This window comes from Rhea americana, unplaced genomic scaffold (genome assembly GCF_003343005.1).
Source record: "Rhea americana isolate MKP2758 unplaced genomic scaffold, rheAme1 scaffold_285, whole genome shotgun sequence".
NCBI lineage: Eukaryota > Metazoa > Chordata > Aves > Rheiformes > Rheidae > Rhea > Rhea americana.
In genome coordinates this window covers 16,502-34,453 of record NW_028186407.1, presented here as the reverse complement: position 1 = coordinate 34,453, position 17,952 = coordinate 16,502, and the positions used below count along the sequence as shown (strand labels likewise).

Genomic DNA, 17,952 nt, shown 5'->3' with positions numbered 1-17,952 from the left:
AATGGATCCATAACTAGCTTGTTATACTTTGTCTGTCAAGGGAATGGGAGAACAGATGATTTATATCACACAGAAATACAGAAACATCAGTGGATGAGTTTAGTTTTGTTATTTCAGATAAAGTCTGACAGCCAGCTATCTGACCAACACAGACTCCTCTTTAAAGATCACCACTATCTGTGATGTCATCCACTTCTTTCTTAGCGATGGTTATGAATAACTGCAGGGAAAATGCCTCCAACAATTTGTTTGAGGCATATGAAAGACCTAATGTTACTGCTTTTTGACCCACGGTAATTTTTCGTATGTTTTACATACATATATACACACACATAGATATTTATCTGGTTTTGTATGATTAAGAGCACTTACATGTTTTTAAAATAGTTTAATTACTGAATTTTATTATAACCAAAAATGCATCTTGAAATGTCTTGAAACTGAGATTGATTCATTGTTACAGACCTGTAAATATTTTGATATTAAGTCTACATGTGATTTTAAAGATTCTTTTAAAGTTAATATTACTGTGTTGCCTTTTCAGGGTGAATTGTTAAATCCATGCCGCTGTGATGGGTCAGTACGGTACACACATCAGCTTTGCCTGTTAAAGTGGATAAGTGAAAGAGGGTCATGGACCTGTGAACTCTGCTGTTACAGATACCATGTTATAGCAATTAAAATGAAAAAGCCTTGCCAGGTAATTTCTTTATTTATTGGCTTGTATATTTTAAAAAATGCATATTTTCAGTCTTTTTAAAAACAAAATGGTACTTACTTTCATTTCTAGACTTTTTGAAATTCTAATGGAAGAGCCTAAAGACTTCACTAGTTGGCACTGGCACTCACTTAAAGTTGGTTTTTAAGAGCAGTTACATATTGAAGCATGCAGTCATTTGATTCTAGTAGGTTCTTCTAGCTTTTGGCTAGACAGAGAAATAGTCTTTGGAGATTATTAAACCTTTTAGTTAGATAAGTCAAACTGAGACATGACAGAGCAACTTGGATCCACCTGCTCGACTCAGTCAAAGGCTCATTTCACTCATTCTTCAAGCTTGAGGTCCAGAGGAGAGATACAAATAAAACTTGTTTTGCCTATATTCATCTACTGAAAGCAATAGAAAGGAGGTGACTTCTCAGTTCTGGCACAGTCATGAATAGCAGAATCCTGTTTAAAATTTGTCCACCAGAGGCTGATTCAGAAACTGAAATATGCAGTAACATTTTTCCCAGCTCCCTCTTATCAGTATCACACCATGCAGCTGGAAAGTAGAGTATTTAGTGGTAGCATATTCATAGGGAGGGGAAAGGGAGCTCAAAACTTTAGCAGACTTGTTAGGGAAGCCTAAACACCACTTTGCACTATTAGAATTCTTTAGAGGCTTAAATTCCAGAAATTGTATTTCATACATCTGAGGAATGTATTTWTTAAGCTAATTGTACCTTTTTTTCTGTTTTTGATCCATGAGCTCAGAAATATGGAACTCCCAAAGGCCAAAGCACTCCTATAATTTTTCTGAGCCTGAATGTGATAGGACTTTTATGGAAACCACAKGCTTGGATGGTAATGACAGTTGTGCAAAAGTGACAAGCTTTCCCTGAATGCAGGATATCTGGAACATTTGCTTACAATCATTTAGATTAGGTGCAGAACGTGTTATGATTTCAAGCTTTCTCCTTATGAATCCAAAAAGGGCACTTCCTTTGATAAGCTTTACTGGATAGAATCTCAACCTGCTCTAGGCTAAAGGATTTTAGGGAACACAGTATTTCAAATTGCTTTTGTCTTTCAGTCAAAATAGCATACAGATTTCATGGAGTTGCACACTCAAATGAGTTATACCTGCACTCACAGTGTTGAACTCCTGACACTCAAAAGGTCGTGCATCTCTTTGGAGGTACACAGTAGTACCTTTCTTTTCCTATCACTGAAAATTCTTCTTGCAGTGACTGTATCTACAAGGAACTTTCAAAACTGCATTCCTGCATATATTTTTATAAGGGTGATTAATCTTAACATGCCCTGACTTCTCTCCTACATTCTTGACCATAATAGTATTGTCTATTTTTAATAGTTCTCTTAGTAAACTTTTGGACAGATACTGGATCATTTGCTTAACTGGAAGAAACCATTTTTAAGCCCTTTTAGGWTTTGATTAAAAGCTAAGGAGCTGACCATTTAAATCTAGAGGTATATTACAAAATTTTTATTTAGACAACTAATGCACTTAAAAATTCTCAAGCAAGCAAGACTTGTTACATTACATTAGATAGAATATTTGGACAGGAATAATTCAATTAGTAGTCTGCTGCAGCTGATGTCCTCAGAATTGTCTCTGCTGGTCTTTTACTGATTAGATCTCTGTAGGCAATGTCGTAAGAGAGAAAAAGGAGATTATTTACAAAAGTACTTTTTTTCAAGTAAGTTGTCTAAGCAGATTTACACCAACTCTTCAGGTTTACTTCTACTTGAGATATTTATGGAATGTAGCAATGCTTAGGGAGTTCAAAAGTAGAAGATTTTTCTATGTTTTCCTTCCAGAACATTGGAATGCATATGAATATCCCACGTAATAGCTAACATTTTGTATGGTTTCTGTTGCTTCCTGGCAGAGAAAATAATCCCAAAGGGGGGCCTCTTTGGAGTAAATTCAAGGAACACAATTTACTATGAGTGACCTGTTCCAATAGTTTTTTCACTGTCACTGTGTGCATTTCAGCAACTGCTAGTTAATTCCTTTTTAAGGGCCCAGTCTTGGAAACACATAGACTCTTAATATAGGACTAGATCTTAAAGCATAAAAATAATTAAATTAACCAATTGGCTAACAGTGGGAGAACAGCACAAACGAGTTGATGACATTTGATATGCTGCTTCATAGAGAAATGCAAGTTGAGCTATTCTTTTCAACACCCTTCTCAGGATTATATCTTATCAGAGAGACAGATATAACCATGCAGTAATCTATTAATGAAAACACATTTCATGTTGCTGGACCTGCTCCTTACAGCAGGACAGAGTTTGATCCAGTAATAGGCAAGGTTATATTAATACCTACCTAGAAAATAATCAGGGCTATAATGGGGGGAAAATGGAACAAATACTAGTTTAGACCAGGAATTTTGAAAGGTTTTGGAGGGATCATAAAAAGAGAAGAAGAATTTTGTATGTCTGACTTGGAAATAAAACTACATAAAATTACACTTTATATTAATGAAAAAAAAGCACCATCAGGAATGTTTTTGATATTGGTTTGTTAAGCTTTATGATTTGCAAGGATTTCCTTTCTAAAGGACATATAAACGGATTGCTTTCTTTTTATGGAAGATATTTAGTTATTAAGCTAAATTAGTAAATTAGTTCACTAGACTTGCAGTTAAGTATGAATGTATATTGCAGAGTGTCAATTCTGTTATAAGATTCAGAAGTAATGTTTAAAGTAAATAGTCATGCAAAAGCTGAGAAAAAATATTTTCAATGCTAAAAACATCATTTCTATAAAAATGGAAATAAAATATATTTAGAGAGTGTTATTTTTAAACTGTTACTGTAGTCAGCCATAAAGTACTATTATGTGAGGTGTTTAACACATCCTGCACTTCTGTTGATTAACACATTACATTCTGGTACTTTAGGTGAATTGGATCTATTGTAAAAGTGATACAATGTGCTGATTTATTAATTTAAAAATGAATTATATGACAGTTTGACACCTTTTTGACATCAGGAAGATGTCCAAACAATAAGTTATTTTAAAAAGTAAATTGTTAATTATTCAGTTTGATTTTTGATTTTTGAATACAGACATAAATTAAGGTTGCAGTTAAGATTATTTAAGCAAGTTTTTGGTTACTTGAAGTGGAATGTGACTCATGAGTTCAGTGGTTTTCAGTGGTCCTAATTGTGATTAAGATTTGAGATACTCAGCATAAAAATCAGTATGTTCAACAGATTTTGTGAACCACAGATTCAATTTTTCAATTCTTGTTAATTTGAGTAACCCTCACTCATTGGAGTTATCTCACTGGCGTGAGTCGGATGACTGTAAGTGAGACTTTTATCAGCCTGTATACATATGCATGTGCAGTTTTTATTAAATGTGCATAAACTGTAGAATTCTGAAGATACTTCAGTATGGAGGCCAGTGTTCAGAAAAATGTTTGGTAAATTGTTGAAGTTATTGCTAATGACTGTACTCACCTGGGTGCAGACATTTACTGTTTGTAAGGTATAGCTAAAATGAAAGAGGGAGAGAAGGCTCAAATATAAATTTGTACTTTTTAAACTAAACTATCTATTAACAACAATTTGCTTATATCACTGCCTGTAATGAAGATCCAGGAGGATACTTTGTCCTATGCACTATGTCAACACACAAAAAGAACAATAAGAACGGTCCCAATCTTGCACAATTTACAATGAAGTATAAACAAAATAGAAGGGACAAGTCTATAAGGATATACAAAACATGTCAAATAAGCAGCAGTCTCTATACACTAATCATTTTTAACTACCACTGAGTTTTGGACATCTCAAATGGGGATTTTAAAATGCCTCTTCTAAAGAAAATAACAAGGCTTTGCAAACATCTTTTAAAGYTGAAGGCAATATAGGAGGACTATTAAAAAACATAATACTTGCATGAGGTAGATATCATATACTGAAAAGAGATGAGATTCAGCATCTCAATAGTCATTATTAGAAGACAGCTAATAAGTCAGTAAAAACATGGAAGGACTTTAAGAGTAAAGTCAAGTCTTTTCTATTTGATGTGATGGGGAAGAAGGGAACCAGCATGGGGATGAAAGAATGGCAATAACATGGTCAAAGTAATGGCCTAAAAGAAAATTATATTTGAAGCAGTCTTGTGGCTGCTGAGGAAATCACATTTGTCAAGATCTTATAAAAGTGTGTTACAGTAATTGAGACATAAAATGAAAATTATGATGAGAAAGTAAATTTTTATATCTGAACAGTCTTAGATATGTTATGTGGAAAGCATCTGTAAGGTTTAGAAATACTGTGAAAAAGAAGATCCAAACAGAAATTTAAATTTGAAATAATACCTGGTTTACAGAACAGGTTGATGGGTTGGAGAACGAATCTATACTGCTTGAGAAAGGCTAGAATTTGGAAATTACAGAGATTTGCATGCTAATTGAACTTAAATTTATAGTAATAGCCATAAAAAGATGTTAGAAATAGATTAATATTTTACTTTTGACAGGAGAGAGATGACTGAAACAGAAAAGTAGATCTGTCAGCCATCAGCGTAGACACAATAGTAGTTGTACTTACATTCTTTTCATAAGYATGTGCTTTTGGCTGCTCTTAGGAAGACATTACTAGACTAGATTGTCCTTTCAATTTGATGCATTCTGAGTAGTTTCAGTGGCATGCACTGGGTAGAAGCTTAGCAGTTAGAATCGGTTCTAAGTAGCATGTTTAATAAATTCAAAAATAGAAAGATTATAGCCTGGCTGACGGAGAGGCAAGTGGTGCCAAAGGTGATTTTTTTTTTCTGTGGTGGGAAAGGCAAAATACATTTGCTCTGTGCATTCTGGAAAAGATCCAAAGGAGAATGAGACACTGAAAAAGAAATTCGGTTGGGATAAGAGCATGGATCAGGAGGAAGGATAAAAGATGTCACAATGCAAAAGAGATTGTCAAAGTAGATAGTAGAATAGATAGACACAGAACAGTAGCATTTCACTACTGACAAAAAGCATAGAATTGCAAAAGAGGAAAGGAACAGAGAAAAAAGGCTCAGGGAATAAAGAATTTTATGTTATATTCTTTTCTTGTATTTTCTTGGAAAAACTACTGGGAACTAATGTGCAGGGAGTTTCAGAGATAAAAGGAGTGGAGGACTAGAAAAAAAATCAAGGGCAACCAAAAGTTGTGAAGAAAAAAATAAATTAAGTTGGAGAAATGTTTGATTAGCCATTCAGATGAGAACAAATTTGTAATGCAGGAAATAAGTAGGCCACAGGTGCACTACTAACAATGTGCTGCATCCTAGCATGCAAAGCTGAAGATCTGCAAGATAGACTATAGAGTGGAAAGGAGGAACAAAACTTTAAAGTGTTTGGAAGGATGGATGGATAATGAATCAGTAGCAAATGACAAATAAAAGGTAGAAGGGGATGAAAAAATCATCAATTATCTGAAAGTCATGTAATAATGAAGAAGAATATGTGAGGAAGTGGACAGACAACCTATCACAGTGATAGTCGGACAGGGATGAAGAAGAACTATTAACAGAAGACTAGATATAGACCAAGGTAAGAAGCTAATCAAAGCAATAAATGATCCTTTGTTGAGTGTCCCCATTGAGCCATCTTTGTAAGTCCAATGAGGAGAGATGACATTCCTCTAGGGGATCAGAATGGTCATCAACATGGGACCTGAAGTTATCAGGGCTGAACATAGGAGATTATAGAGTCAAGAATTGAAATTAGAGGGTAAGATTGAATTAGAGAGGACTCGAGTGGACAGAACCTTGGAAGAAGGGAATGAGACTGATTTAGTCTCATAGAAAGTCCTATGAGAAAGTAGAGAAAGAGATTTAGATCAAGCTGTGAACCTATGATTCACTTCAGAGACTTGAAAGTTTCTAGTTTAGACAGAATTTTAACATTGTATGGCAAAAATTATGCTTGTTCTCTAGTTGGAATGGGTGAAGATTGAAGTGGAATACAGAAGGTATAATTAATATGTGGGATTTTGCTAGAACAGTTGCATTGCCACTAACAAACACCTGAGATCAGCTTTCTTGATTCTTTATATGCTCATGCTTTGCTAGATGGAGCATTTGATCAAAGTTGGTATTTTAACTGATTTATCTTTTAAAGAATTGCATACTCTTGTAGTCTCCCCCAGGAAATCTGTTATTCTAGTCAGAGCGTAAGTTACAGAATGTAGGGAGCTAGACAAGCCTCTCTGATGTTTACATTGGTCTATTTAAGATAGGAGAATATCAGTAAAAAATAAATTAGGCAAAGTAGTATTGATTACAGCATAGAGAACAATTTTGTATTACCCTGTGGTAGTGTACTCCTGGCATCCTTTATGCCATTAGCACAACATTGAAAGAACTACATCATCTCAGTTCTCCTAAAGTACTTGTTTGAGATAGAGCACTCTCTTTGCATTGTGAGTTTTGCCTGCATGACTACTTTTTCCTGTAGAGGTCTTCATTTTTTTCTTTATTTAATCTTTCCTTTAATTTTATTTATTTCTATATTTCTTTTTCCTGGCACTTTTATTTACATTTTTGTGAAGCTAGCGGAGAATGATTCCGTCAGCTTTGGTCACACACTCTTTTCTTTCCCTTTTGTACTTTTAAAAAAAAGTATTTATATATTTTTCTGGCAGTGTCTTCTCTCCAGGGCACTGTTAAACCTTGCCATTTCTGTGACAAGCATATTCCCAGGGTGGAACTATACAATATTAATACCTGCACAAAGTATTTATATTATTGATAAAAGATTTTATACTGAGATGTTCAATTTTCTGGTCTTTTATGCTCCAGGTAATATACAATTCAAAAAATTATTGCTAAGTAGTTTCAGAAAGTCATGAACCTTACTATCAAGGTGAAATACTTTCTAACTTAGTTACTTCATTAATGCTGGAAGAATTTTCTTCCAAGCACTACAGGAATCTTGAAAAAGGCAGATTCCATAAAATCCAGAAAGGTGTATCTTGAGAAAATGACAATTAACCTTAGTATACCTTCTCTTTTCTTATGTCAACAAAGCTCCTTCTGCCCACCAGGGAAGAGCTAACAGACAGAGTTTAACTCTTTCAAGAACATTTTGTGTACCTCTCACTGCTACAATCTAAATAATCTACAATTTACAGTCTACTATAACTTGTGGTTACTCCCAGCACATTGTGTTCCTCTGCTGATGACACTATTCTAAATCTCAATTTCAGGGCTGCTGTTTCGTAAGAGGAAAAAGATCTGACATATTTTGCTTAAAGAAATAAACATAACAGCTACTGGTTCTATTCAGAGTATGATGAATAAAATAAAGGAATCTTGCACTCACAGCCTTTTCCTACACTTATAACACTGTTCTCCACATCATAACCTCTTCCTTTAGATGCCACAAGAACTATTGAAAGCTCCAATAATTCAACGTCACCCTCCAAGAAGGACACTTACTGGTATATACAAGGATGAGTTAAAATCCTCGTGAGACTTAATGAGGAAGATCATTTCCTTCTCAAGCAGCACTGACAAGAGTACTGCAAGTTGTCTCATTGTTTTCTGGATGCTTGCACCAAGTAGCGACTTGATTAATTACTGATGCCTTCCTTGAGTCTTGTATCTGTCAAATTTAAAGGAAACATTCTAATATCATCCATTACTCAGGACACAGAGAAAAATCATCAAATGCTTCTGAGGAAATTAAAATCCTCTACTTCAGCCTGTCTCTTTCTTCCTATAGCCCTGGCAAAAAGATCTAGAAATATGTGGAATAGTTGACTATACTTGGGAAATCATATTACAAGGTCTAATGACTTCAGTCTTCTAGCCGTTCAGAAAAGATGTCTTAGTTCAAAGTTACTTCCAGATGTCTTGGTGTTTAGCACGTGACACAAACGAATCTGTCTTCCTTGCACAACTCTTATACACCAGGTCCTCATGCTAACCTCCCGAAGATTCCTTCCCTGCTTGTTTGGCATCAGAGTTTTTGGACAATGGTATAGGCATCAGTTCTGTTCACCTTAAAAACCACCAGCATTTCCACAGTGCTGTGTCCTTTGGCCTTTACTTAGCATTTCTGAAGCATGAGCAAGATCTTTATCAAAATGTTGCTTTCTTCTGCTTTTTCATCTTTCCCTAACTTTGATGATAAATTTGCCAGATTTTCCAAGCTTTGAACTGTTACTGCCTCTGACATATGAATCGGTAAGGTTGTGATCCATGGTTATGACACATGATTTGTCACTGTTCCTCTACTCCCTTCAATTATGCTGACTACTCTTTTTCCAGGATTCTGACGGAAGTCAGACAGGTTCTGACTTCTCTGGAATCTGCTTCAGCAGAAGTTAAAACTGTCTCATTTCCTCTGTCAATCGAAGGATTAATTCCATTCACTTTAGAGGAAAAGAGCTTTATTGAATATATTTTTGGATATTAGAAAGAAAATGACTTCAGAAAGTTAAATAACTCCATCTATAATCTCAAATTCAGGTGGTATTTCGCATTGTTTCAAAGCAGTCATTAATTTGCATTTATCAAATGTTTATTTTCATTAATAAATCAGAGCACCTTCTGAAAATTTCTGAATGTGATGAAAGGCCATGATCCTACTATTCATTATCTCTGTGGCACTCAGAATCTCTCCAGAGTTGTAGAGTTCCAAAGTAGCAGTTGTTTAGCTGACTTACAAAGAATTCTGCAACTACTTCAGATATTCATGAATATTTTCAGCTTCTAGATAGTCACTATGATCTTTGTGGTCCCTTAAACCTTCCTGAATTCAGTTTCTGGTAAAACTTATCTTCCCTGAGATTACCTTCTAGCCACCTGGTTCTTGTTTCTGTGGCTATGCCCCATGACAACAGTGAAGATTTGTCTGATTCTTCCTTGTGTGCAAGGCAGCATGCACCTGTGCAGTTCCTTACATCAGGCTGCAAATGTGGCTCCTGAAAACTTGTATGTGGACAAGGTATCTTCTGAAAGATCATATTCTCTGACTAGCAGTATGTATGTATTTTCTGATACTTTTGTCTCTTCCATCAGCTCCTTTGGAAATGTATTTTATCATCACCATTACTTGCAATACATGTATCTGTACTCTGCTATAATGACCTTATTGCTGTAGAACCTTGTTTTTTTCTGAGAGGAACCATCATACAAAGGTTTTACAATTCAGGGCTGCAAGGAAGATACAAAGTTTCTTTCTAATGTTAATTGGACCTCATATTCAAAAGATGACAGAAAGCACTGTCACAGGATTTTACATATATAAACTGTGCAAGATTCCTCACTCCTTTGAAAAATACGTAAAATTATCTACTCATGGTTTACATTCTGGATTCAGTTAACATGTTGGTCAGGAGGCTGAGCCAGTTCAGTCTGTTGGACCATGAGTAGGCAGTCAGTAGTGGCATTCRAAAAGCTATTCTTCTGCTGGAAGATTTTGAAGACTGCTCTTAATGATCAAGAAAAAAATACCAATCTTTCTCCTTCAGAGCTGATGCTGCCCAGTCATTCCTAGTTCCCTGAYTGAAGAAACTGATGCATTCTCTCCTTCAATCTCTCGTCTCCCTGAGAAGGCTCTATGAGTTATAGTCAGTATGGCAGCAATGGTCATCCTCACTACATCGTAACAAAAGTTGTCTGGAGTCAGTGTCAGAATATTGACCATTTTCCTGAATCTTTTTGTATAGATTTTTGGCACACTGGGCCATAGTCAATATTCTCTACCTCAGAGCTGGAAGCTGGATAAGGTACTAAGTCAGGCAGGTCTGACCAGGCAAGCCTAGAGAACCTAATTCTGCATCTACTGGATGTTTATGCCAGTTGTCCCTTTGCATTCTTTGCAATGGCAGAATCAGGGCCCTTTGAAGATCTAATTGTCTATTTTTATCTATTCCAGAGAGATCAAAAAGAACAACTCTTTATGTGCAAAAATTCTCCAAAAGGGGAATAAACTGTCTCAGGATTTTCTATGGGGCCAGTAAGGCGTTTGTCCAACAGTGACCTAAGTTACTTTAGTCAGAGCTCAAGTCCTATTGATAGTATTGTTAAGACATTTGGAAATAGTGCTGACTTGCTGAATCTCAGACAGAGCGATCTGAGAGCTGTTGTTCTGCAAAGAAGATTGAGACCTCCATCATACGTAATTAATGAATTTAAAGGAGTTACTACTGTCTGGAGATGACCAAAGTGTGACTGTGTTTGTGGACATATATTTGAAAAAAGAAAGACAATTTGCAGAGCAGTATGTAGTTCTTTTAAATATGTGTTTTCTATATGTGCATCCTGGATTTACCCTTCTTTCTCTTAGGTGCTTCTGGAATTGAAAGAAACTGAGGGCATTTTTATGCGTGTGTGTACCACAGGAGGTGGCATATGGGTTATGCATGAATCTTATAAGCACTGTTAGGCCAAAAACGTGTTTTAAGGCATTCCAGACACAATAATATGAAAGAATATTACAGTCTTTGRTATTATAATCATTGCTTTTTGCAATGCTATGAATGTTAATGCACAATGTAACAAATCAGAAAGCTAGGTATTTTCATTGTTCAGAAAGCATCAGTTATATTGTGCAACTTAATGCATTTACTCCAAAGGATTTCAGACATATTCACGATATATGCAGAGAGAAATAGTGCGTTTCTGTTATAGTGTATACACAATTAACAAGACAACTATTTTCTGTTTTACAGACAGGGCCATCATATATGAYAATACTTATATCTAAGTTGCAGCTCTATATAATTAACCACAGCATCTTATACATACTTTTAGAGCTTAAAAATGGAGTCTTGTAAGTAAGTGGGTGATCAAAACTATGGTTGTCCCTACCTATTAAAAAAAAAGATCAGTAATTCAAACAGCAGCTCCTACTAGCTTGTGGTTGTGATTGTGTTAACAGTACCTGAGAAGATGTACCTTCAAAAGAACTTAAAAAGAACTTACTGAAACAACTGATTTTTTAAATTTTGCTGTTTAATAAATTCTTATAATAAGCTAAAATTAATTTATAAATGCTACTAATAATTGTAACAAGCATACACTATGTTAAAATTTATAATTACAAATGCATTATGCCTTTTAACACAATGTATGATTATTATATACAATATATATAATAAAGATAATTCTTCCGTTAGGTCAGTTTTTCAAGCACTACGGTATTTCCCATATTCATTTGCACAATCTATAATTTTATGATTATGACTTGTCTTCAAGTGAAGATTTATTGCATATCTTCAGCACATTCTAATTGACTTTCGGAGCAAGTTCTGTAATATTTTGTGCAAGCAGGAACCCAGAACTGTCTTCTCAATTGTTATGTGCTGAGTATGTAATATCTTGATATTCTTATCATCTTGTCATTTAACCTTCACCCAAGATGCACATATCTTGCTTAAGCAATAGACAATGCAACCTTGGAACTAAGGCTCCTTTTCTTAAATCTTTTTGTTACCCTCGAAGTCTAGTGTCTCCTTTGTTTTATATTTTACAAAGAAGTATATGAAATCAGGACTGTCCTTCCCTCATGCTGTCTGTTTTCTGGATTTTCCTAGGTCACATGAAAATTTTGATTCGATTCTTGTAAATTGGTTCAGGGCCAAAATCACCAGAGGCCAATAACTATACTCAGTTTTTTTCTGGCAGGGTTGTACTCTTCACTTCTGCAACACATCTCATTGCCATATAGCAATAGGAGGAGGAATGGACAGTGTAAGTGCATTTTCTCATGCTGTACTCACCCAAGGGTCTTCTGGAACTATTGTGATAGGCTTGATTTACACTTGTGTGTAATATTGCTGTAGGATTCAAAGATGCACTGAAAATATGGTGACACACAAGTTGATTTCATGTTTTATGGATTCATAGACTGCCTGGAAGCAGAGAGTGGAAAGTGATAAATACTTCCTGCTGTGAACGGCATATTGGTAGCTGATAGTCTGCAACTTATTAGCTGTGCTTACCCRGTCTAATTTGTTTGTATGTCTACATTGTTTGGCTCCAGCATCCTGCAATCATTTGGTATCGTGCATGCTTTGGAAAAGTGCATTAATACTTAGCATTTTCTTTATTTTTACAGTACTTAAAATGGTGTAGGAAAGTCCTCCTTCAGTCTTCTTTTGATATACTGAGAACTCTAAACTGTGAAGTTCTAATTATATGACATTTTTTCTATATTTCTTCCACCCTCGCATTATTTGTATGATTCTTTTACAGAGGAGGTCTTTCCACGGCCTTTTTTTTTCAGCATCCAGAACCTGTTGAAAGAGGTCAGAATCAGAAATAGGCCATGATGCTTTGTACAGTGCTAATATCATCTCCCTACTCATTGCTATGGAGATGATGTGAATAGAAGAATCAATTTCATTTGCTTTCTCTTTGGTTCAGTGAATATGTATATATTGTATGTGAACTGGAAGAGTTCCAAAAATGACACTGAAGGCATTCTACCATGCAGTATCCTAAACACCTTGTAAATCTCAGTCATTAAAATAATATCTTAAGAGGTGGAAGTTTAAAATCTTGCTTTAATTCAGGTGAACAGTGGATTTGCATCAAGTTTTCTCATAAGGGAATACACCAACCACTAGGGTACAGAGTATTCTCAGGTGCATCCTTTATCTTTCCTTTTGTGTGTTTTGTAAAAAAAAAMCATGTAACTATTCAAAGTATCAAGGAGAGAAAGAATGAGTAACCAACACCTTCAGGAAGACCAGCTACCAGATGAAATGTGAATTTCAGTAACTGAACTGGAATGAATACTTAAGTACTTTAAACAAGGTAGAAAAGAAGATATCAACAGGAAGGATGAAAAAGAGATGATTGCAGTGTATATTGACTGGTGGTCAGGGCATTTTTGTAGAAGAGGTTTGTTTGGTCTCTCCATGCTGAGTAATTTTTTCACATCTTTGATGAGTGACTTAATATCTTAAGGTGTCTCAATATTAGCACTTTTTTTCCAGTTAAAAGTATTCAAAATTTTTTGCTAAAATTTACTAATAGTTCCTTTCTTTTCCATAAGAGATAGAAAATAATCTCTAGAACCCCTTTTGATACTGTCTTTTTGTGTCCAAAGAGATAGAGTTGTATAGACAAAACATGTTTAACCCTCCTAAGTGACTCGATGGTCAGGAAAACTTTTAATACTTCCTTCACAGAGCTCTCTTACAATCTTGCTGAGACTTTTACTTCCTCTGAGTAATCACATTAAATTAAATTGATTTTCCTTATTACTTTGTCAAGAATGTGGACCTCTCCATGACATAACAGTCTATGCCTGAATGAAGTTTTCAAATTAATTTTACAGATCATCTTTAGATTACAGAGAATGCAACAACCATAGTGGCCACTTTCATTTTCTCCATTCATTCATATTTAATTTTCAGATAATGCTATCAAGAGAACAGTGAAGTTGTAATGAAATTCATTATTTCCACTAAAGCTGCAACAGAAAATGCACAGTTCCTACTTTACAACARAAATATTTCATATTTATTTGCACAGACTTTCATGAAATACATGCCCAATAAATGTTCACAAATACTGGTGAAATAAGCTATGAAGAACTTAACTGGTTAGTCTCATATGACTTAAAAGCTGAGCTGAGAACAGTTCACTTTAATCTTACATATTTCACTCAGGTACATATCTGTAACACACTGACTTTTAAATGTTCCATTTTGTCTTTTGGGCAGCATTTGATCCTGATAGATTGATAGTCAATTCTTAATCAAAAAATGGAAGTCAGGAATTAGAAATAAAAGTACTTGATACAAATAGGACATCTAGCAGGTTTCATATTTTTGTTTTATATGCTTTTGTGCATTGAGAATACCATATTAATTTTTGTGGGATGAGTCCTAATCTGGATGTGCTTATTAGAAAAGCCAGCCTTTCTTTTGAGACTGAATACAATTGCAATCCTTACTTTAATAGTGAGAATCAGCAGGCATTTATGTTTACAGAAACTAAATGTATGAAAGAGGCCAGGCAGTTATTCTTTGTGTACCATTAAAACTGAATATCCACCTTCTATCTCAAAGACCGTGAAAATGATCACACTTCTCAAGTCTTGCCTCCCTTCATTTTTATTTGGCCAGCAGCCAAGCAAAACTGTATCTTACTCCAAATCATTCAGAGAAAAAATGAAGTTGCAAAGAGAAATACTACAAACAAAAATTCAGGAGCTGATGTATACCAGAATTTCAAACTAAGTCTTCACCTAACTATCTAAAGGTATGTTCTTAAGGCATTGCCTTATAGTACAGAGCCCACAATGGCAGCCTGTGTGAAGAAGGTAAAGCCATAATGAAGATGTGCCAGAACAATGTTTGGCACAAGCATGGTAAAGCCAATATCTCGAATAGCGAGCTCGCTGCACATATGCCATACAAATGAGTGTCACTGAACATTCACTGTGGAATCTGTGGCATATGAAGATACTGTGCCTAGGACCTCTGAGCGCTTAAGACAAACTTGGCACTGTGTATAAAGCCACTTAATTAAGTATAATAATCTACATTTATCAATTGGCTCTTAAAAGAGTCTTTTTCTATACTTTCAAAAATAGAAGTTCTCCAACTGTGAGATGACAGTTCTTATAGGTCTTTATGTTCTCTGACTGTATAACACAGATTTTGTTTTCTCTTCCAAGTACTGAATTTATTACTTATGAGTCGAATGGCTGCCAGTATGCCAACACTGAAAAGCTCAAAATTCTAATCCCAGTTTTATCAATCTCTTTTGGCTAGAGTATTTTTTTAACTACAGATTCCATTTGCTGTAATTAAGATAGAGCAAGAGACTTGACTTTTTTATAGGACTGTATGTTTACACAGCTGCATATCATGAAATACTGCTGTCCAAAACAGTGACACAAAATATATACTTAAAATATCAAATTAAAATAAAGATTCCAGAAATGTAATTTTAAGTAGTTTTTGTGAATGATAGTGGAGAATATGGCAACACTTTTGAAAACACTATAGTATAAATTAAACTGATTGGGACAGTATTTGGTTTCTCTTTGTCTGTACACCAAATTCCATGTCTATCAATTCACCATTCTGTTTTTAGTTCTGCCAGTAGGTCTTTTTCTACTTTGCCACTAGATGCTTCAGACATGAACCACTCTATTCAACTACTTGAAGCCTCCCATCTTAAATTCACCATGCTTGTTTAGATTGTGTAGTTCTGCCTTCTCCAAATCCTGCTTCTATGTCCTCTAGTTCCTTGATGTTCCTACTGATGATCAAGGAGTCTTTGTTTCCTCCCTTTGTTCACTCTAGCCACTCAACCCCACTTCTTCATTTGACTCTGTGCAGAAAGAGAACTCCATCTCCATGGATAACGTAAAGCTGAAAAGCCCATACACAGGCAGCATTTACCTAATACTCAGCCAAATTGATGACTGAAAAAGAAGACTGTTCCTGGAAAAAAACAAAACTGTGGTAGTTCCAGTCAGCGCTCTGCTTTGCTTAAAGCTGAACTTTGAGCACAGATAAGCTGGAGTAGACAGATTCCCTCTTCTTTGGAACTCAACATTTTGTTTGCTCTTACCTCAGAACTCTGCTCATTATGCTCAACATCAGAGAAATTCAGGGGCTATTCCACAGCTTAGGGTAGCCAGAGTTTAATAACAATTTTACAATTTCCTTTCTTGGCAACAATACACTGCATCAGGTATTACATCACAGATACTCCCCTAGGGTTAGTATCCCTGCCAGCTTTACAGCTTTTTATATCACCATGACAGAATAAACAGGACTACCCTATGCCAGGTTTCTCCAGACATTCCCTCCCACTAACACACACAACTTGTAATATAGTAGAATTTGAAAATTCTGTACATTTGTTCAAGAATTCCAAGCTTTGGGGCACTCAGAAATCTGAAATGTGTTCACTGTAAATGTGCAAGTTCTACTTAATCATGTACATGCGCCAACATTTCCAAGAACAATTAACTCAACTGCACATATGCTGCACAGGTGGACTATATGTCCACAGTAAATATTACAGTTTAGATTTGCCAAATAAATACCGGTACAGCCTTCTAAGCAGGCTGAGAAGTAACATACAAGCCGAACTGTTCATATTCACGGTCTTCCTAATATACAAAAAGAAAAGATAATGTGCACTATGACTGTAGGGAGTATATGTCTTTATAATTTATCAAAACAGGTAAGCATCAGAGGTGGGCTGCAATTTTTGTGGCATTGATTCTATTAAGACATAAAAATAGAAGCCTATAATTAAAAATTGCATTTCAAATATTTGTGTATGTATTCAAAGATAGACATTTATTATCATCCAACATTTTCCAGATTGGTCAGTAAGTTACATTCTGTGATTTCTGTATACTAAATGATGCATATAAAATGTTCTATGTGTGCCTCCTGCAAAATAGATTAGAAAAATTAATTATTGGGTCATTTAGACTAGTAACAAGATAAGATAAGAACAAGCATATCTCTGATGCAAATCACTGAAGATTTTTTGTTTTTATAAGAGTTTTATTCATAAATAAACAGCTTGCAAATCCTATTATGCATAATAATAATAATAAATTACACTATTAAAGGACTATTTTTCATGTCAGAGCAATGTAATTCTAGCAATCAGAGCAATTACAGCAATCTAACAAAAACTTTTTGAAGTCATGTAATTGATACATTTTCAGGTTCATAGTATTAGACTGTAATAGGTCACCATCAGGTTAGTCCCCTACCAGCTATTATTGCTTACTTTTGTATAAGTATGCATTACAGAATGACTAGAGGGTGCAAGAGTATTCATTCAGCAACGTCCATAATAAGCTAGGTTCCTGTTGGGACAGAGTGGTGGGATCTCCAACAACTTTTTGGTTTAAGCTGTTTTGGTGGACTATAAACTGAAACAGTTGAGGCATGCACAAATTTCCTTTTGCTATGCGTGCTACTGTGATGGCAGCCTTTGGTAGGGGGACGGGACAGATAGCAAGGACAATGATGTAAAACTGCCACATCATAATTCATCAGAGAACATCAGTATCTTCAGAGGCTTCAGTTAGAAGGGCAAAAGAATGCCTTGGACCAGGACAGTTTGAATAATGTAGTTCTATACTGCATCTAATTAAGGATAATATCTAGAGGACATGGTTGAATCATGAACATAGTGTGCACATGTACGCTGTTACTCATCTTATCATGGTTTAAAATATTTTTTTTTCTATGACTCCTTATTTATCCTG

At 35.2% G+C, this 17,952-nt stretch overlaps 1 protein-coding gene across 1 annotated transcript in view; it reads left to right on the top strand.

Moving 5' to 3' along the window:
- Window positions 1–17,952, top strand: part of MARCHF11 (membrane associated ring-CH-type finger 11) — a 31,708-nt gene that overhangs the window by 947 nt on the left and 12,809 nt on the right. Inside the window, exon 2 of the mRNA XM_085308874.1 lies at window positions 545–700. Within this exon, the coding sequence (XP_085165000.1) occupies window positions 545–700 (156 nt within the window). The remainder of the gene's footprint in view (window positions 1–544; window positions 701–17,952) is intronic.